The 23,269-nt window shown below is 38.4% G+C and overlaps 1 protein-coding gene across 2 annotated transcripts in view; it reads right to left on the bottom strand.

Moving 5' to 3' along the window:
- vps50 (VPS50 EARP/GARPII complex subunit) overlaps nt 1-23,269 on the bottom strand; it is a 203,357-nt gene that overhangs the window by 129,284 nt on the left and 50,804 nt on the right. For both annotated transcript variants that reach the window (XM_007259800.4, XM_007259801.4), the window contains exons 10-12: nt 22,599-22,641; nt 20,522-20,620; nt 16,127-16,267 (exon numbers count right to left, since the gene is read on the bottom strand). In XM_007259800.4, the coding sequence (XP_007259862.3) occupies nt 16,127-16,267; nt 20,522-20,620; nt 22,599-22,641 (283 nt within the window). The remainder of the gene's footprint in view (nt 1-16,126; nt 16,268-20,521; nt 20,621-22,598; nt 22,642-23,269) is intronic.

Here is a 23,269-nt window from a genome sequence, read left to right as displayed (position 1 = left end):
ATATATATAAATGGATAAATAATAAAATATTAATATTCCTCCAAAAAGGGGTGGTGGTGGCAGGCCAAAAAAATACATTTAAAAAATAAAATAAAATAAATAAAATTAGTTGTAAAATGCTAAAATTGAGCATTATATTAAACATTTTTATATGTGCAGTTAGGGAGCATTAACGGACATGAATGGACATAGAAACAAACAAAGTCAAAGACCAAGTGATAGATGGACAGGTGAGCAAACAAACAGGCGAAATGGCAAGCAAAGAAGTAGACAGATAAACTGATAAATGGATGACAAGCCAACAGAGTGATGAACAGGTTTATATAGCACGTTAACTTTGGTTATTCTGGTTGAGTTAAATAGAGATATTTTTCTTTAAAGCTTTGTGTGAGATGTGCAAGATTAGCATCTTCCAGGTAATAAAAAGGAGACATTTAATTAAATGCTACTGATGCAGTACACTTGTAGACATACTTAACTGAGTCCCCACAAGAGAAAGGTCAACCTGCAGATAAAGACTGCAGATTCAGGACTCATGGACAATGGGATTGTGGTTAAATAAAAATGCCGGTGCTGTTGTTCCACCGCTTGCATGCAGTCAGGCTGCCCTTGTGTCTATTATGCTTGGCTAAACACACCTTGTGTCAGTTGTGGCCACACTCTTTCTCTGGACAGTCAGGCTCCAGCTACACATTTCCTTAACAAACAGATTTACATCCCTAACATCAATTCTATAGAGTGTTATTCAACTGATTTGATCTCAGCCCTATCCCATTTCACCACTTAGCCCTACCACCTACCCCTACCTACAAGGGGAAGGGGTGAAAACCTTATAAAACCATATAAAACTTATACAATAAATAACCTGTAGCAAGAACAATGTTCATTTAAATCAGTTCTCTAGACAAAGCTACAATTATCAAACTAGCATTACTGCTTTGTTAGAAGTCAGCTATGACTGGCTGATGAGCCTGTTTAACCCTGAACTGTGTCCTATGCCATACACCACAAGCGCAAGAAGCACTAATCAACACATTACCATGATCTGCACCATCTAATTCCTCACAACGTGATCATGCAATGGGTGGCATGTCTTAAATATGCCCTGACCTTGAGATCTAACTAATTCAAATCCTGTGACCTCTGGCTTGAAAGCGAAGCTAGTATGTGGTCAACACGCACATATGCACATGATGTCCGGCGTCTCTAGAGCAGTCGTTTAAGTTCTGAGCGGCTAATCATGAGCAGACGGCACGGGGTACGGTCTCAAGTGTGCTGCGGCTGCACGTCCCTCTGATGAGATGAAGCCGTCGGCCGTCGGCCGCTCCCGCGAGCCGAGGCTCATTCTCAATGCATCCTAATGTTGGCGTTCACATGTACTCACTTATCGGCAGACGTCAATGCAGCCCATCGCTGAGCTAATGGAGAGAATTAATCAAATGTTCCCTTTCCCTTTCTCTATCAAACACACCCTGCTCATGGGTAGTGTTCCAAACGAACGGGGGTTCACCACACAGCATCCAAAACATGTCGTCCAAGAGGTGATGAAATCTGTAAACATTTAACAACTCTAGTCTTGTCAAAGGGAGCACATAAGTTGCCAGTCTTCCTATTACATATTTTAAAGCCTGGTGGTCCCGCTGTGGAGGGCTATGAACAAAAATAAACCCAGTTTCTTACCAACATCCACTTATTGCAATTACAAACAGGGCCCTGAGGATCTCATGATCAGTGTTTAGTAAACTCAGAGAAAGAAACCAGAATAAAGCAGTTTATGCAAGAACACCCTATGAGATTTTTCATATGTGCTAGCCATGCCAGAAGAATTCATAAATTGGACATATGCCTGATGCATTTAGGAAATGAGTCCTGCAGATGGAATAGGTTTAAATAGAATGTTTGAACAGGTTTGGAAACATATATACCGGTGCAATATATTTTCAGAAATGATCATTTTTCCAACTGTGCAACATGAGAGTGGTTTGCGATGCAGAAAATAGCACAAAAACATCTCACTAGTGAAGGGATAAAACAAACTTAATTAAATACCAGCAAACTAAAAAAAAGGCATTTAACTAGATTTGGAGCATTACTGTGAGAATTACACAGCAATTAGGAAAGATAGATAGATCCCAAACTTACCCCACACTGATCCACTGCACCTCAATACTGGGTTCCACTGCTCTACACCTCAATACTGGGTTCCACTGCTCTACACCTCAATACTGGGTTCCACTGCTCTACACCTCAAAACTGGGTTCCACTGCTCTACACCTCAAAACTGGGTTCCACTGCTCTACACCTCAAAACTGGGTTCCACTGCTCTACACCTCAATACTGGGTTCCACTGCTCTACACTTCAATACTGGGTTCCACTGCTCTGCACCTCAATACTGGGTTCCACTGCTCTACACCTCAAAACTGGGTTCCACTGCTCTACACCTCAATATTGGGTTCCACTGCTCTACACTTCAATACTGGGTTCCACTGCTCTGCACCTCAATACTGGGTTCCACTGCTCTACACCTCAAAACTGGGTTCCACTGCTCTACACCTCAATATTGGGTTCCACTGCTCTACACCTCAATACTGGGTTCCACTGCTCTACACCTCAAAACTGGGTTCCACTGCTCTACACCTCAATATTGGGTTCCACTGCTCTACACTTCAATACTGGGTTCCACTGCTCTACACTTCAATACTGGGTTCCACTGCTCTACACCTCAATACTGGGTTCCACTGCTCTACACCTCAATACTGGGTTCCACTGCTCTACACCTCAAAACTGGGTTCCACTGCTCTACACCTCAAAACTGGGTTCCACTGCTCTACACCTCAAAACTGGGTTCCACTGCTCTACACTTCAATACTGGGTTCCACTGCTCTGCACCTCAATACTGGGTTCCACTGCTCTACACCTCAAAACTGGGTTCCACTGCTCTACACCTCAATATTGGGTTCCACTGCTCTACACCTCAATACTGGGTTCCACTGCTCTACACCTCAAAACTGGGTTCCACTGCTCTACACCTCAATATTGGGTTCCACTGCTCTACACTTCAATACTGGGTTCCACTGCTCTACACCTCAATACTGGGTTCCACTGCTCTACACCTCAATACTGGGTGGCTTTACACCTATCTATCCCATATCTGGCATTACACATGGAGGTAATAGGTTTATCTGTTCCAGAGGGTCATATTACCTTGTGACGGTAGACATAATACTGTATGCATTGTGTTTGAAGGTTGCCTGTTGAAGGTTGGTGTTAACAAGTGACTTAAATTTAAGAAATGCAGAACAAAATTCAAATAGGAAGAAATAATCAGAAGCTACACAATAATATTATTAGTTTGTTTGATAGTGTGAGTCTTCAGATCATGCTCACAATACACAGCCACCCTTTGAATGTGCATCAATATAAATTTTCAAGTCAAATTGACTTGTGTTTGATTGAGTGTTCATTGGGCAAGGTTAAACCACATTTTCATAATTCATGTTTTGCTTTTAAATGGTCTGTTACTGAATCATGTGGTGTAAGATCTGGTATCTAGATCGAGATCCAGTAAGAATACTGAAAATGTCATTCATTTTTTTAAATAATTTAATTGATGAGGCAAATTGGTCAAATATTGGCATAATTTATTAAAGAGCAGCTTGGACTAGATTTGCAATTGCATATTTGAACAATTTTAGAGTATATAGTAGTTCAGAATATTTTAGTCTTTTTGTTTAACTGGGTGCTGTTGGCTGGTCTTTGAAGTGCATGTGGTGGGATCAAGTTTTATGGTACTGTTGTATTGTCACCATGCAAAAACCCCTAAATAAAAAAAAGAATTTTATGCTTGATTAGTGGTCATTTGTGTATAATTTGGACACATATTTGTAGTCTACATCCTGGGTAATTTTTGTGTATAATATGAATGTATCCCCACATATGCCACAATCCTATTATACTGGCAATACTTCTCTACAAGGCCTAGACTTTGAAGTTGTGTGTGCGCATTTGCACATATGTGTCAGGTGTTGGTGCATCTGAAACTGGCTAAATGTACACTCCACAAGTGTAAATTTACAGGTACAAAAGCTGTATTATGTAACCTGTTTAAAGCTGGCCACAAATAAGAAATATCAGTCATCAGAAGAACAAAAACAACAACAGTGAAAACTTTCTATTTTCCTGAGATGAAGACAGTAAACAGCAAATCCCCGTGTTCCTGCTGTGCCAAGCCACGATGTTCAAAAAGACAAGCTAACCTTCACGACTGGTTTTCTAATAAAGTTTCATGAATGCAGCAGCAGAAGGAGCAGATATAAAGCTGTATTTGATCATGGAGAGCACACAGCAACATCCAGAAGTTATATCAGCAAACAAAAACAAGCATCAGAAACCCCACAGAGCCACAAATTAATCTATAACTGCCAAATAACCCTGTGAGTATTTATGGGTGTGCTCGGTTCCCTGAGGTTAGTGGCTGATGCTTCCCCCAGGGCAGCTCATTAGCTGAGCCCTATTGAATGCAGCTCATTTAATCGAGCTCACCTGGTGAGAAGTTATCCACGCTTTAAACGCCTGCCCTGGGAAGCCTTATTTGGGTTTGGCTACTAAAGTAAGCCTAGTGTTTTCCTGCCCCCAAGGCTTGTATAAAAGCGTGTACAACAGGCAGCAAAAGAAGAAAACGAAGGCAAACACAAACAAATCTTGATCAAATGAGAGCGCAGGAAAGTGCAATTTTCTCTCTCATTCTTCCAGCGTTTGAAGCGTTTTTGTTTTGCAGGCCTGTTATTCAGTTTTGAGTTGTGTAGGTTGTTTTGTTCGTTCTACTTTGTCGCCTACTTCCCAGTGGTGTCTCTGCGAGACCCTTTTTATTATATAAATGACCCATTTTTTTTGGTCCCCAACCCTCAGGGTGAAAATAAGAGGAACACTGCTATCAAGAGGCCAGTTGCAGTGAAGAAAGCACAACAGGGTGTAGAAGCTGAGCCACACAAGGATCTAGGGGTGTAAAGATTCACTACATTTATAATGTGTCACAGTTCAATACAGTGTCTTGATTCAAAGCTATAAATGACCACATTTTTGAGCTATAATAGCTTTGACAAAATACCCCACCCCCATTAATCAGTGCTTTTTATATTCTTTTTACTTCATATTTAGTTTTTTTTTCTGACACTGTTATGAGATTTATACTACTGTTTTTATTTTCAGCAGTTAGAGCACAGAGTTATTGATGACAGTTTTGGGTTTGATATAGTTCGGACATCTGCCACCTTGTGCAAGGCACTGCTATATATAGCTTTGGAAAAAGAAAGCACTTAAAATTGATGAGTTTCTTTGATTTTACCAAATTGAAAACTTCTGGAATATAATCATGAGGAAAATGGATGATCACAAGCCATCAAAACAAACTGAACTGCTTGAATTTTAGTTATCCAAAAGCAGTGTGTAAGACTGGTGGAGGAAAGCAATGAAAACCAAGGTTATTCCACCAAATCCCACCTGATTTCTGAACTCTTAAAACTTTATGAATATGAACTTGTTTTGTTTGTATTATTTGGAGCTCTGAAAGCTCTGCATATTTTTTGTTATTTCAGCCATTTACTTCAAATAAATTCTCTAAATGGCAATATTGTTATTTGGAATTTGGGAGAATTGTTGTCTGTAGTTTATAGAACAAAACAACAATGTTCATTTTACTCAAATATATAACTATGAATTGTAAAATAAGATAAACTGATTGAGAAACTGAAGTGGTCTCTCAATTTTTTTCCAAAGCTGTATATATAATTATATTAAAATATATTATACAGATTTTTAATGCATATTTTCTTATATCATGTTAACAAGAACACATTGATTGCTTCAAGTAAACAGCTATAAGCTTTGAAAACACACTTTAAAACTTTGTGCATAATGCTTTTTACCAGGAGCTGTGGAAGGAAATTGTACCTGTATTGTAGAATGACTTCTATCCTATCTCAAAAGGTCAATTTTGACAATGACGGCATCTCATCTTCCCAACCCTGCTCTTTTTTCCCCTCACTATTTTAGCACATCTACCATTACTTGGCAACACAGGTGCATCTGATTTACCTCAAAACATTATCAGAATCAGTTCAGGCAGGATCAGACAGGATAGAACAAAGGTTTTAATGATGCTTCTAAACTTTGACAAGGCCCTAAAGGAGGCAATATGAATGTGCCTTTGTTGTAATTTATACTTGTGCAGTACAATTAAAGTCTTTTTTTATATTCCAGCTGAGAAATGAGAGTCAGAGTACAGGGTCAGTCACGTTACAGCTGCTCTGAATCACAGAGGGTTAAGGGTCTTGTTCAAGAGACCTTAAAGATATCTTAATGGACCAGGGTATCAAACACTCAACCCTGTGATCAATAAGTCAGAACTCTAACCATGGCGCTTCATTCTCAGACAGCCTGTTTCGTCAGAGACATGCACTAATCAAAAGATTTCATGAAGACACTTCATGCAAATTGCCTAAAGCTAAAGGGTGCACAAACTGACAGCATGAAAGCAAACTGTGGCTCTGTTTCCACACCAACATTTGAGCAGAGCGTGAAAAAGAGGACACAATACCATGCAAATAAACACTAAAAGCAATTTCACACAGCAGTGTGTGTGAGCTGAAGAATCAAGGTTAAAGTTAAATGTGTTGAATTTGAATAGTCTGACTGTGCATTAGCCAATATAGTGTGTAGCTGGCTTCATTTAAGAATTGAATAATTAATAATAAATTATTTATTTATGTATTTATTTATTTATTTATTTATTTATTTTTACAAGGAATTAGATTTGTCTCCCTGCTCTTTATGTTTGATTTGAGGCATGATTAGCTCAAACTGTGAGCCCATTTGTTTGCAATTTACTTGCTTAATTCTAACTATATTTTTACTGATTTGCTTCAATCTATTGCTTGTATGGCTCCATATCCATGAATATTAAATATCTAAGAATCGTACATAGTTTTTCACTTCTACATAATTTAGGTTTGGCTATGTTTTTCCTGTGCCAACATTTTATGATAAACAAACCAACAGAAATGTTTCAGGGTGACTTGGAATAAGATCCTTTTACATTATCCTTGACCTTCTTCTGAAAATTGAAATAAAATTTGAGATACACATTTTTTGCTACATTATATTTGTTATAATATTAAACCGCTCATGGGCATGGTCCAACCAGTGACATTTACCATTGCTGGTCCCTGGTTAGTATGTTCCCACCTGCGGGATACAAACATTTAGCTTAGAACCGAACCAACATAAAGTGCATCCTTTAAATGCTGTTAAAACTTAACTACACCTGCAATCTCGGTTAATTGATGTAAGACAGCCTCTTATACCAGGCCTGACATTTAAAAAGGTTGTGCAACTCCAAACAGCAGCTGAGAGAGTCCATGAGTTACCATGCAGAACTTCACTGTGGAGGTCAGGGTGTTGTTAGCTCTCTTTTCTAGCTCTGCTATAAGGTACAATCTTAAGAGGGGTATCTGGTTAGTGGTTTTAAAAGCCTTTACTATGTTTCCTTCATGAGACAGAGTTAGCTTTTTAATTTCTACAAACATGAGAGTTTGAGTCACATGCATGAAAAAAATTCCATCAGCAGTCAGAGCGAATTTCAGCACTGGTTATAATACAGCCTTGAGTGAGGTGAATATTGGCATTTATCAGTTAATCAAGGAACTGCACACAGAACTGATCATGTAACTTATTATATCTGATCTACTATCAGGAACGATTAAATGATTGGCCAATTGATAATCACATAATTAGCCCGGAAATCACTTAAAAGAACTTGCGCTTTTCTAACTGTTACCAGAACTCACTTTCTAATGGGTTAAACAATACAACATGGTTCACTACATCAGTTGTGTCACAATATAATTTGACATAATATATAACAAGTCCATACCAGCTCATTTCCATGCAGCAGGAACCTTTATCCATCACCAAGGCTAATTCATAATAAGGCTCATAAAGTGCTTTACAGCGAACAATACAAGCACCGTAAAGGTGAACAGCACAGCGGTGACAATTAAGTTGAAGTGCCACAATTAGGTCTCATATGTTTGTCATTTGGAGGCTATAAACAGATATATGTGTATTAGTCAGCAAGGTCTACAGCAGGGGCGGTGGAACTGTTGCACCTCTTCAGCTTCACTCAGTCACACGTCACCCAAGCTTAGCGCAGGACAGGAGGGTGGACGAGAGGTCTGCAGAGAGAGGGCCGGCTGTGGGGTAATGACGCTTTCATGCAAAATTCATGTGCGGCTCTGCATTATGATGTGACCTTCGGAGCATTTCTGTTACGTCAAATTTTAATTCACGCAACTGGGTTCAGGGGTCAGCCCAGAAGTGATTGCCATTAGCATAGCTTCCCTTCGTGTTTATTTTATGACCGCCGCTGCTGAGGGAGAGACTGAGCGAAACTAGGGAGCCTGACAACCGGATCTTTCCTTCCTCAGGCTGCTAGAGATGACCACAGTCCCAGTGCGCAGAGATGAGAGTCCAGAGACTCGCTAAGAGCTGACATTAAGCACATCTCAAATGAGGATTTTTCTAGTTCCCGCCTCCGTTACAGATCAAAAGGTCTCATATTTGAAAAGCAAACTGAAATGAGCAGTGGGGCTTCCTCCATTGAGACCACAAAGACCGTTTTCCTCTTTTTCTAAATCTTTTGATCTCAAAACAATCTGCCTGCCGGGAAGAATAATGAGATTTTACTGGCCAAGCTGACACGTCAAGCTGTGCAGGTTTTAGCAGATGGGCGTTTTTGGACGCACAGGGCAGGCAGCTTCGATTCGGAGTCGTTAACATGCACAGGGCTCCCAGAGCAGTCGCTACATGACGCAATCAGTCATGCAGGTGATGTGAAAATGATACTTTGAATCAATTCAGGCTGCCTGGGTGTCAAGGTATTCAACACAGCACAGTGATAAGTTGGTGAGGCATAAATGAGAGCAGGGTTAACCCACAGCCTTCAATGCTAACATATGGACAGAACAGAAAAGAGCAAACAGAGAAGAGCTTCACAGAGCACCCACAGCTGATGAAGATAATTACTGAAAGTGTAAATCTCCTCAACTCAAAAAAAAAAAAAAAAAAAGATTCCTTAGAAAACAATTCAATGCGCTGGGATTTCAACACAACACAGCTTTATTTTAATCCATTTTAAATATTACAGCAAAAATATGAATAGTTATACACTCACACCACACACAACTATTTCTTATGATAAACTAAAACTTCTGTTAAATCACTTCTCAACTTCCAAACGAACTGGTTGCACAAAGAGAGCAAAACATGCTTCACACTTTTCCAAAACTTTTTCAAGTTTTCCAAAAACAAGATCATATTCAGAGAGAGATTTCAGCTGTATCACATCTCAAAGCTTCTCTACTGGATTCTGATATAGTGTGAGAGAGAAAAAAACTAAATTCATTGTCATGCTTATGAAATCATTCTTAGATGACTTTTGGGACATGCCGCATTATCACGCTGCATATAGCCATAATAAGAACTGAATAAATTGTGACTGATTGGTATTAACAGGCACAAAGTGGGCCAAGAAAATGTTCTCTGCATCAATACACAACCTATGCCAACCAAGACGGGTGACACAAGCAGGGCCGTTCAGAGACCTTCGGAGGGGCAGGTGCTCAAAGTCAAAAGTGGGTACATTGAGCATGAACGTAAAACACTATACAGAAACATACCTTACAATATAACTGGTTGGTTTGGGGTCTTACTGTGGTGTTACTGTAAACCACAAATGAACAGAAGTCAGGTTAGATCAGTGTTTCTCAACCCTGTTTCTGCGTATCCTACTGCATATTTCTACTGCTCTGCATATTCTAGAGCTTTCTCTGCTTTAAAGGCACTTAATAAAGTAAGTGGTGGTATGAAGTGTCTAATACACTGCTGGATATATATAATGATTGATTTATGATCCATAGGGGGCTAAGGGATTTTAACTGGTAAACTCAATAAAGGATTGTTTATTAGCTGATCAGTTGGATCAGGGTTAAGAAACTACTTTAAACTACCAACATTACCTAGAGTTGTACTAAATTCTGAATATCCACAACATTCAGCTTCTCGTTAACTAGTTAGTGAAATGAATTTTCATTAATTATAGCTTACAGTAACACCTGCAATCCTAAATTAATAAACAAACTCACTCACACTAACTCTCCTCCACACTCCGCAAAACCAACAAGCTGATTGGCTGTTTCTTTTGAAAGGCGGGACTTTATCCTTGAAATGGCACCATGATTGGCGTTAAGAGGTTTCCCATTCACACAGCAGTCAGCGGTCTGGTTAATACTGTTTTGTTTAGTTTTTTTTTTATTTAACATAATAAAGGAAAATACTAATACGTGAAGACGACGGGAATGAGGGGCAAATGCAGTAGCTTCCTATCAAAAACGGGTATAAATTTCACACATACACTTACAAAAAAAAAAAGGGCCAAATGGGCAGGTGCTCCAGCCCCCTCCCTCTGCACATGTCTGGACACAAGACAGTTTGGGTCCATAGTATGAAAACTGCTGACCACATCTTTGTCCCTAAGCAGAAATTTATAATACAACACTTTATTTATATGGTATTCATCTGTTCAGTTTTAAAGAGAAGGTGCTTACTGCAGCCTCAGCTTTCTGTTCTTGGCTGAAAGAAGTGGTACCTGACGTGTTGTGTATTCTGAGGGACTTTGTCTGATCACTCCACATGTACAGGGAGAATATCTGAGTTGCCATTGCCCCTTCATTAACTCACCTAGTAAATTTTGTGCTTGAAATTTCCAGAAGGTCAGAAGTTCCAGGAATACTCAAACAAACCAATCATATCACCTTAAAAATTCCTGTCACCACACATTTTTCCCATTCAAACTTTGATGTAAAAAATAAATAAATCCATATGATTTTATGCACTGCACTGCTGCCACAAGACTGGCTGATGAGATAATTGCACAAACAAGCTTGTGTAGAGGATTTCCTATCAAACTGACAGAAGAGTTTACATGCCACTATATTTGTATGCACTTCAGTTACAATTAGATGGCTATACACGATCTGTCACAACATATAAAACAGTCATAAAAGTGAATGAGTAAACTCTGAACTTAGTATCATCTAGATTTATACTGCTGGATTTATCTCCTGCTTACAGGCAGTGGCAGGGCCTATCTTGGGCAAGGAGAATCATGTTCAGTAGATCAAATGTTCTTAATCACTAGTGTTGTCCAATTCCTAATTGACTTATTGACAACAAAGTATTACTGATGATACACACCAGATGTGAATAGGCAAAATATTTAGATTTTTTTATGCTGCTGTTGCTACATCTAAAAGCAGCCCAGGGTTTAGGTTTAATTTTTGAAGTTTTTTATTTTGAAATGTTGATCCATGTTTACACTGTGTCATAAAAATTCCTGGAGATATTTCAGGAGCACATTCACGCTCCTACCATGTCCTAAATGTTTTATTGGATTCTGATCCAGAGACTGGAAAGACCACTAAACCACAGTGAACTCACTGTCATGTTTATTAGATGGGACATGCTGCTTTTTCATGGTGAAAGTAGCTGTTAAAATGTAAATTGTGGCCATGAACGGATGCACATGGGCTGTGGCAGTCAAGCAATGAGTAATTGCTATTAACAGGCCCAAAGTTTGCCAAGAAAACCTTTACTACACCATTAAAACACGACAGGGTGGGGTCCTTAGATTCTTTAGACCAGGCTATGTTTACCCAGTCTTCACCTGTCTAGGTTTCAGGCCTCACTTAATTATTTATTATTATTTTTATTGACCTACTAGTTATTAAAAGGCTATGTTCACACAGAAAGGAATAGTGGTCTAATTCCTGCCATTTGTGTATCAGTGCTAATGGCAAAAAACACACTGAATGCATTTTCATATCTGACTTGGGCTACTTTAACATTTGGTATGGCAATGCGACTCAGTCTGAACATCTAAACTGGAACTCTTGCATTTTTTATGTCAAGAAAAAGGAGGAAAAAAGCAGTGAGGACAAGGGAAAATAAACAATAGATGAAAAAAAAAAACAATAGTGAATGGAGGTATAATGAGATAAAAGACCTTACAAATATGTATCCGCTCAAATAAAACTACATAGCTTGTGTCGCAAATGCTCAGTGTTTCTAATAAAGTGGCCAAACAAGATGTCACTGGACAAATAGCATGTTTCACAGTGACCAATTTTCACTAAGATGCCACTGCCTGAAGTTAAAACCTGAAATTAAATTAAACCAAAACTTCAGAAAAAAGCCAGATTTGGCTCACGTTAAAAAAAGATTGTTATCAGCACAAAATAAACATTGGATTTGTGAGAAAATCAGATTCAAACCACTTTTACCTGCTGTGTTAATGTAGCTTTCTTCGACATATCCTGTGAGTACCGTACTTCTGGCTGTCTAGCTTCACATCTATCAGAGAAGATGTGCTAATCACCTCCTAGTGCTGGGGTATTACTAGTGATGGGGGGATGATTGGTAACTAATCTTTCAAATCGGGAAAAAATGGGGTAAAATTAAAAACAAAATGATCAAAAAGTGATATACTCATAGCACACACCCGTTTACTGCACTGGCTGAACCTAAGAATCAGAAAGTATGCTTTAGCTGAGATCAGTTTAATTCAATGAAATCCCTTTTGGCACTGTTACATGACAGGTCCAGGTGTAGACCTAAAACCACGCCAAATATCTAAACTCGTCTGCCAGTACCAGGACGTGTAGAAAACTCCTACTCATCGTTCCAGTTTACTATGCCAAGAACAGCATGTATTAAGACCTCATAATCTGCAGCCACAGATTGCTGCTCAGCTCTTAAAGGTTGTAGAGTTTGAACACATAGCACTTTTTACAGCCAAAGCACCAGTAGCTTCCTTTCATTTTCAGCACTAAAGCTGCTCATAGAGGAATCATGGTAGGATGACCTGAACGGCAGTTGATGTTTTGTTAGAGGCTGGTGCATCTTAGTAATACCTAATGTTGCTCCACCTATTGGCTGTTATTACCTCCACAAAACACACAGATAAAGCTGCTCGCTCCATTTCAGAATATAATAAAATGGTCTGACGAGGACAACTGCTACTTCGTGATGTACAGCCTCTTTTCTGCTTGATGCAAATGAGCCTTTAAGAGGCTGGGCTAAAGAGCTGCTCCGGCTGCCTTCAGAGCAGAGAAGCCACTGAGGTGATTCGCGAGGACTCCATTCCTGCATATTAACTCAAATTAATTGCTCTGCGACTTGCTCATGAATGAGATTGCCTTCCCCTTCCACAGAGCAACGTGTCAGCGCTTCTTTCTCTTCTCACTATATCTAGACAAATGTACCATCCCTTAAGAGGGAAAATAGAACATTTTAAGCTTGTCATAAGCACAAAAGATGGAGCCTTTAAGCATGATCTCAATGCTTAACGTCCAAAGCTCTTTGGGGAATTTAGGAGATTACCTTTAACTCAGCTTTGAGTGAATATAAATAGTGCTGGAATTCAGGTACAGTAAACAAATGCTGTAAAAATTGTCCTCCTCCCTAAGGGATGCCATTTATGGTTTCAGGAAGTTACAGTCATGAGGCTGGTTGGTTGGCTGTTGAGGTTTTATTGCCACATCAGCACACACTTGGTTTTATATGTCCAGACAAAGCAAAGTTGTCCTAGAGTTCTAGCCCAATAAAGGAAATATAGTTCGCCACACGTTTTAAATTAGGTTTTTGAGTTTAAGATGCGATACAAACTTTAAAAAGGTCTATTCTGTTCTTTTCTTGGTAGTAAGATTGTCTTTCATGGTAACAGGCAGGGCAGTCGATGAGGATGTGTTTCATCGTTAGCGGGATGTTGCACGGTTGACAAGATGGTATTTCAGTATTCGTTATTAAGGGTCCATGTGTTAGATTTGAGTGACCTTTGCAGCACCTTGTGTAGATTGTCTGTCTTAACAATGGCTGAATTTTATGCAGTTTATTGCTAAGCTCTCAGCCTCACTCCTCTTGCCATTTTGATTTAAAGAAAGACTTTATAACGTAAAATGTGTCCAAAAGTGGAATAGAGAATTTGGTGAGCTCTTTTGTTGCGTCTTTTTTGACGAGATTCACATTCATGAGACATGTTATTTATAATATATATTGGGAAATCAAATGTAAAGATGATATATAAAGCTGATTTATCTTTGCAGTGTGTAATTATGTTAAAAAAACACCCAATACTGAAATAAACACTACTACTATTGTGTCATGTTCATAAAGCACACTGCCACATTTACCACATTGATAAACAACATAGTCATGCCAGGACAAACCGAGAAGTAAATGTTCCAGTATGAAAAGGAAATGGATTTAATTATCTTTTCTCATATCTTATCTAAGCTTTGAATTACTTCAGATCACACAAGCTATTACGGATGTAGGTACACACTCATCTGGCTCATCAGATGTTCTTAAAAGCACATTTTTATTTGTCTGAATTGAGCCTCATGACAGCTGAGAGGAAATTGTCTTGGTTGGATGTTCTTGCGAATTTCAAAGCACACTATTCCAGAAAGGTTTTAAAAAGCCATGCTAGTCTAATACATGTATAAATGAGAAAAAAACACCCATACAATTGAAAAAATGCTTCTAATATCTAATATACACTATAATGACACAAAAGCATTGTATCTTTTGAAGAAACATTTTCCTAGATTGTGAAGCATTCTTGTGAAGATCTGATTGTATTAAGTGAAAAGTGTGAGAGTGAGGTCAGGATGGTGGATAATCATTACTCCACTTCAACCCCATTCAACCCCAACTTATCCCAAAAATATTTACAGCTCAGCACCAGGTAGATTTATACCCTCTACCCAATGCCTGGCTTTATACATGGTGCCAAAAGCTTCATGATCATCTGATCCAGGGAAGCTTATTCTACTGGCAAAGCTTTTCTTTCGAAAATAGACATTTAATGTGTCTGTTATGTGCTTGATCTTTTCTACACATCCCCTTGAGGACATGCATTATTTACAGTTACCATACAACACATCATTTATCTAATCAATGGTTCATTAAAATAAATCAGATTAACTGAAGTGCATTTATTCAGTCAAAGAGCACATTTAGCTAAAGCTCACGCTGTTTGCTGAAGGAGCTTGTCTCAAAGGCATTCTCTAGGTCACAGTTATTTAATTAAACTTTAATACAGTCCAGGCTGGAGAAAATGTTCTCAAGCCAAGGTCCAGAACATTATAATTTCTCATTTGCATTAGGATTCATTGCTAAATCTTGTATATTAATGTAGCCTAGACATTGTATCACATTGCATATATTATATATACATTATATATATTTGTCAATTGAAATTACAATGTAAGTACAATAACAATAAAACTTTGTGTAAATGAGCTTTCTTTTCATTTCCATTTCTTCTATTTCTTTTCTCGGGTATTGAACATCATACACAACTCATCACACACAAAGTAGGACTAAAATAGAACACAATTTAAAAAAAAAAGGAAATCGCTTCAGATTTTTTACATTTATTTTGTATTTTTTTATGTAGATAACTGGCTGTGCTTGTATGGTTCTCCAGTGGAACTGAGCTTTTAAATTCTAAATGTCTGATTGTCTGACCTGTGTTTTTTTAGAGACTTTTTATTGGTTAATTCATTGTTAAAGTTTGTATTTAAATCAGGATGGTGTTATCTATTGTCTTTTAACTCTGATTTAAAGGCCTCAGTTGCTTGATGCTCTGATACTACCTTGTATCTTTAATAATAAAATCTTCAAAACACATATGGTTGCTCTGTAAGTTTCCTGGGTCTCTAAAGCTGCATTGTAAATCTAGAAAAGTTGCACTGGTTAAAAAAAAACATCTCTAGTCATCTCTGCTTTAGTTGGTTGTACAGATAGCATAGACTTGCTGATATTGTTTAATTTTTGTGACTTGACTGAAAACACAGAGAGCCATCAGTTACAAATCAGATTCACTCCACCTGCAGAACTCAAGCATCCAGTACTGAGACTACATTTAACTGAATATCATTCTGTTCCTGCATTTGTCTGGAATAGCTTATATAAACAGGTTTAGTGGAAGAAAGAGTTGGGGCTTACCGTGCAGAGATCTTTGTACTGCATCTTCTGGAACTTGGTATCTGCGTTGCCAGCACACAGCTCCACATAGCCCAGCACCACCTGGAACACTGTGTTGTGAATGGCCTGGGTAAAGTGCATGTGGAGCTGATCCATAGCAGTCTAAGAAGATATTGAGAGACATAGAGAGAGAGATAAAGAAAAAAGAGGGGAAATGCATAAATTCCATGTTTCCTTTTTAATAGATTAAGTGATAACATTAAGTATTTATTTCAGTTAATGTTACTACGGGTTTTATTTCTTTAAGCCATATTCTTCTCAAACGCAACAAAGTGAGAAGGTCTCTCATCGTTTCTTCCTCAAATCACATTCACTTTCTTTCCCACACACACATAATCACACATTCAATAATATCATGCCTCACAGTGAACACAGCCTTCTCATCATGTGAGAGCACTACTTCAGGCAATGCGAGAATCCGTCCAAAGCTGCACAATCAGTGCCAAACAGAAGCACCACTAGATCCTGTGTCCAAAACACAAACGCACAAAAGAGCCTCATTCACACTTAATCTTTATGCCTAGGCGGCTACAGGTGACAGATCAACAGAGGCTGAAAAACCCTAAGTGACTTCTTTCCGTGCTGCTTTACTCAGGGGAAGCTGACCCATGCTTGGCACCCTGCTGGAACACTTGCAGGGTGCCACCATGTGTGGACTCTAGCTCAGCCCACATGCTCTAAAGAGATAAGTCATTAAAGAACAACAGAGTCTAGTGTGCTACAAGCCCACCAGAGAGAACCAGCACTTTCCGACAACTTAATTATACTGTTCTCTCCCAACACAGCTCTGGAAGCGCAGCCCTCCCCAGCATCCAGCCAGACTCAATCAAAAGCAGCCATCAAGAGCACTGTCTTTTCTTGGTTAGTGTATTTGATTCACAGCCGGAGAGAAAATTCTGAGGAGTTAAGGGCGAAAGAACAGACTTTCTGGTTTGGATTAGAGCCTTAACGTCATTTGCAAAGGGCAGAGATCTTTCAAATGTGACTAATAACAGCTAATGATGACACCTGCAACTCGACATGGCATGGCATGATAAAAATTGGCAGGTGCTTATTAATATAGAACGACAAAAGGAAAAATCCATTAGAAATATTATAATGGCAAGAATAACAAAAACAGTCATCACGAAATGGGGGGTGCAAAAAGTCTGCTCACTCATTAGGCTAATTGCAAAGTACAAACAACTCAGTCTTAAAGTGGGTAATTTTTTCCTGCAGAAGGACAGAGGGAACTTTTAATGAATTACGTGCTCTGGTTCAGGGTTTGCGTTTGATGAGCTTTTAGCACTGACAGCAGATGCTAAAGATGCACTCTGTAAAACACTTAAAAGCTCTTATCCAGAAACGAAAGCAAGACAGCAAGAAAGAGGTTGATGGTGAACAGGCTTCCGTCTACAACCAAATCCAGCCTAATGTCTATTCTTGAAGACGACAGCTCGAGCCTCGAGGGCCGTTTACCCACAAAAAGCATCAACACCACACCATGCGCCTAAGCAGCCACTGTCACTTCCTGTGCGTCAGTTAATGGATGTCAAGAGTGTCTCCACCAGCATCTGTCATTGATCATCCAGTGATATGTCTGTCAAGGAACCAGGGAAAGGTAGGCAAGCAGCAGAAACTCACGGGTCAACAATTATGGGTATCATTTTCGTCCACCTACATCCATCCAAGATATAAAAAAAATATTTTTGTTTTGAAAATGTTGACATCAAGCAGTTAAGTTCTGCATGATTAGTGCTTAGTCACAGTGAGAATTAAATGCTGTGGGGAAAAAAACGAATAGTTTGAATTAAAAAGGCAGCGCAACTGAGCTTCTTCCAGCAGCGTTTATTACGGTTAGCGGGAGAGACGCTGCGTGAATCAGCTGTGCTCGGGGGAACCGGTGTTCTGTCGAGTTACGCTACCCATCGATATGTGCTTCTTTACGATATGTGCATGCCCCGACCAACATTTTTTTTTTTTGTATATTTTCATGTTTTTCATGATGATTCCTTAAGTTTCATTGGGAACACTAACCAATCTGCTTGAATGTTAAAAAATAAAACATGTAAATAGCAGTTAAATCATAGCAATGGCAAGTTAAAAAATAATAACGAAATGTAAAACTATAAAAAAAAAATACAGGTCCAAATTATTTAATTTACTGTACTGTATTTAATGTACTTTTTACATTAAATAAATAAAAGTAACTATGTAACTTTTACTCAAAGTACATTTTAAATTGAGTACTTTTTTACTTTTACAGGAGTAGATTTTTAGATGGGTACTTTTACTTTTACTTGAGTATAATTTTAGCAAAGTAAAGGTACTTTTACTTAATTACAATTTCTCAGTACTTTTTCCACCTCTGCCCGATACTAATTGTATCCATTTTAAGTATTTTAAATCGATGCAGCTGAATTACCACCTTTAAATCAATGCATTACTGAGCACTGATGCACTCTTCCATCTCTAACAGCAGCTCAAACAGACTCAAGAACAGACTCCGCTTCTCTAGGGAACAGTGAGCGGGTCAGGATGTATGGCACTGGACAAGCTCCGATGACAAGTAGATAGCAGTATACACCAGGGGCCAGGAGTCAAAAGAAACAATGACAGCACTTTCTCCGTCTTGCAGTGTGGCTGTACTTGAGTACTGGATGGCCTAGAGGCTGCTACTGTTTGAAGAATGTAGATGAGTGTATCTGTGAGCTCTAAAGTAATTTGTGAGTAAGCTAATGAGTGCTAGGTGTTAGCTCATTTGCCTAGAGCTATAAAAAATAGCCAGAAGATGCCTCAACATACACAAATAAACATTCTTACAACTGCAGGTCAAATTGCTGAAACTCAGCATGCAGTTCTGTCTCCAGCAGATATGTAAATGACTTAAGGTGTAGTCTAATTAGACACTGGGAAGAACATCATTGGACTGAGAAAAACAAGATGGTCGATCCTCTATGGAGTATGGAGGCCTTGTGGTTAGTGCTTTAATTGTGTTTTCGCTGTTAAGTGACACAAAGTCCAACTGCTGGTGTGATAATCAGGGGAGATATTGAATAAAATAGTCAGTCACTCCTGGTAGTGATGCTAGTGCCACTAAATGCACCGCAATATGGGCAAGACATCCTGCAGCTACATGTTCCATGTGCCTTCCAAATGGCATTTTCAGCAGGATAATACCTGCCCACACACAGTAAGGGTCTTCCAGGAATGTCTCGAACAGAGTGTAACATGTGCTTCATGTCCAGCTGTTTCTTATACTTAATCTTAAGCTTCCTTTTAGTGGTTATGAGTGATGATGATTATGAGATTCACACATATAAAGTTTAATTTTATGTCAACAACTTCTCAAAGTGTTATTTATTTATTTATTTGTTTTAAACTTGAAACATCTAACCACCTTCAGACAGCCTGTAACTGTTTAAGTAGATTTTTTTTTATTTACCTTGTTATTTATTTTAATTATTTTGTCTTTTTATTTATCTAATTTTATGTTTTACCTTTTAGCCCTTTTATTTTATTTATTTATTTTTATTCATTTCATCCTTTAGTTTGTTTACTGCTTTTACTTTTGGCCTTTCACCTTTTTATTGAATTTATTTCTTCCTTTTTTATTTATTTTTTACTTATTATTATTTTTTATTTTAGTTCCATCATTTACTTTTCTAGAATTGTGGTTATTGTAGTCTTTTATTTTCTTTTAATTGTGTTTATATTTAATTATTCTACGTATTTATCTCCTTGTTTTATTGCGCTACATTTTAGCCTGTTTGCATATCCTTTTTACTTTTAATAATTTTATTTTTTTCTTAATTAAATCTTACATTGTTTGCTTGTTTTTTTTGTCATTTAAACTTCATTTTCAATCCCTTTAATTTTACGTATTTACCGAGGGGGGGGGATAAGTGAACATGCTAAAATTGAATTAAATAACAGTGGAAAGAACAAAAAGTCTTTAACACCATTATCTCCCTCTCTCCACACGCTTTTCTGCTTATCAGACAGTTCTATGATCACACAAGTATGTCACAGATAGATTTGTGAAATCTGTGGATGTTTGATGCTCAAGATCAATAGGAGGGTATTTGAAGGGGGTGGGCAGAGGGGGTGGGGGTCTTGGAAAGCAGCTAGCTCTGTTCATGCACTGCTGAACTGGTGCAGAGAGAGATGGGCAGTGATGTGAAAGCTTTATCCTGGGATTTGAACTCCAAGCCCAGATTTTTGTGAATCTGTGGAAGGAGGTGAAAAAGAGGAACTCCTCTCCTGGGTGAAAATTCTAAACCAGAAATGACTCATCTTATCAAACTGACACAGATTTTTGAGATTTTTTGGGGGATGTTGGGATGAACACTGAATAAAGTCTGATGACTCACTCACCTGCGTCTTGCCCAGGAGTGTGTATGCAAGCTGAACTTTGGTGTAGTGCGAGACATCAAAGTGCTTGCAGGTTTTGGACAGAGCCACATCCAGTTGCTCCTGTGTAGAAGAGGGGAAAAAATAGGAGGGTGAGGGGGATGAAGGTGAGGGGACAGAGGTATTCCTGCCTGTCTGACATGACTGATGAAATGTAATCTCCCAACAAACAGCAATAAGTGGATTAAAGACAATGTAAAAAAACAAATAAAGAGAAATATTATTTTTTTATTTAGTCAAATTTTATTAATAAAACACACACACACAAAATGTAATTTAATAATAAGAAAATAAATTAGTTAATAATAATAAAAAAATAAAAACAAAAAAAATGTTAGGTGCTGCTCTAGTCTTTGCAACCTGTATTCATATTTAGAGAGGAGATAAAAGGTTAAACACTGATATTTAAAAAAATACTTTAGAGCAGATTCTCATTTGTGTAATTAGAGATGAGTTAAAAGGTTAAACACTGATATTTAAAATATGTTAGAACAGATTTATGACCAAAATAGAGAAGCAAGTCGTTTGATGCAATTGTAGGAGGAAGAAGAGAGAGAAGATGGGAGAAAGTAATAGTAAGAGAACATGTGGAAAGGGAGAAATAAAGATGGAGAGAAAGACAGAGCAAGAGAAAGAAAAAGAGAGAGATGGAACAAGAAAAAGAGATAGAGAGTGAAAAACAGACACAGAGAGAGATAGAGACAGAGATTGTGTCGAAATAATGGATAGAGAGAGAAAAAGAGACAGAGAGTGACAGAGAGCAAGAGAGAGACAGCGAGACAGAAAAACACAGAGAGAGAGAGAGAGAGACAGAGAAAAAAGTGAAAGGGCCAGGCTCCTTTTAATGTGATCTCTCCCCGGGCTTTATTTACGAATTCACACGCGTCATAGACAGACGGCACTGCTGGAGAAGTGTGTGTGGGTTTGTGTGTGTGCATGTGTGTGTGGCTGTATGTGTTATAGAGTATAGAGTGTGAGCTCTCATATGCTTCTATACAGTCACACACTCCTCAGAGACAGCAATGTATTCAGGGAAAAAAAGACAATCCATCTGCCTCCGAGCTAAAGGGACAGAGTACTGGCACACCCACCCCAGAGCGGCATTCTGAGACTGCTGGCGAAGTGAACAATTCTGTTTAAGATGGAAATCTTTATTTATTTAAAATTCAGTAACATTCAAAAAACTGATTATTTGGTTAAGTAAGGAAATCCTAACTCTGTGTTCACATTGAAAAGCCGATCACGTTGTCCCAAGATTGTATCCTGTGGGTCAAATGCTTGTGTTGTCACATGGGTGTATCAGTGTGGCCAGTTAGCATATTGAATAATCTAGCAAGTTTGAGTCGTCATTTTTTCCTTCCACACTTTCCACATTTTTTCTTTGAATTTCCCTGTATTTGTGCATCACTTATAGCAAAAAAATCAAAAACATCCTGATAAGAACAGAAATACAAAACGCATTAGGAAAAAAAAGTGGAAACTTCGGACTTCCAATTAGTATGCAGAATCTGTAGGACTACCAATTTATGTCACTTTACTGCTTCATAATTAAATAATTTTGCATAAAGTTCATAAACCTAATTTCCCTATGTTTCTGTATCATGGCTATATCAAGTCATATCGTCGCTGTCCAATGAAAAACACATCTCCATTTTTGTTGATTTTTAGTTTACTTCATAATTTGAACAGACAAACTGTCTCTTACACTGTGCCAAAATTTCTTGATGAACGGGCCAATAGAAACTTTTTAAAATGTCCTGAAATAAACTCTCTTTACATTGACTTCCACTGAAAGTTTACAAGGTTTTTTCTCTCTCCTATAAATTTGCTGTTTTGGAGAAAGTGTTTTTCATTGGACAGTGACGATATACGGATGCTTTGTTACCCTTTTAGTGTAAAAGCAGGGTTGGGTGTGTATTTCTTAATTAACAACACAAATTAGATTGCTACACCCTGATCAGGTATCAGCTGATTAGTGTTTTAGCATTCTTGGTCTTTAAATACTTCCTCAAAAATGACATAAAATAAGCATGCCACATACCTCAATCTGTTCCAGGGTGTCTTGCAGCTTTGAGTTTAGCTCACTGGGAGGAAAAAAAATGAAAGTTAGTTTATTTGTGAGAACAGTAGTAAGAAATCCTTCCCCAAAGTCCCAATATCATGCTACTGTGTGCCAGCGAGACACGTAGCAGTGTAGTTTGCTAAATACAGAGGCAGGAGACATGCTGGTGGTCTCAGGGTATCTACTCGAGCATGCAGCAGCATCAATATGGAGGATGAAGAGCTCTATGAATAGATACCACAGAGAGAAAATACTAATAGCTTTGTAACGTCCAAAGGGACTGCACAGTTCCTGGCCACACAAGGCTTACTTTGGCCTATCAGTCAGAGGACAAGAACATCTACTTTTAAAACTGACAATGCCCAAAGGCACTCTATTTGGACAATAGAGCACCAATAGCCTGCAAATATTTTGCTGCTGGCCAAGAGCCACTGTGGGGGGGAAAAAAACAGTATTTTTTTTTCTCTCAGTAAACAAACTTGTTTTGACAAGAAGAGCAGCATTACACACACTGTGCTGGCATCATTAGAAAAAAAAGTACAAAATTTCAATTAGAAGAACTCTCTTGATCAGGGAGCCCTGAGAGAGTAAGTGCATCAACCTCACTCCTGTTGGAGAAGTAAGAGAGGAGTTTTCTCATATCTGAGACA

This window comes from Astyanax mexicanus, chromosome 3 (genome assembly GCF_023375975.1).
Source record: "Astyanax mexicanus isolate ESR-SI-001 chromosome 3, AstMex3_surface, whole genome shotgun sequence".
NCBI classification, from domain to species: domain Eukaryota; kingdom Metazoa; phylum Chordata; class Actinopteri; order Characiformes; family Acestrorhamphidae; genus Astyanax; species Astyanax mexicanus.
The sequence above is the reverse complement of the archived record's forward strand: the minus strand, read 5'-3'. Positions and strand labels throughout refer to the sequence as shown.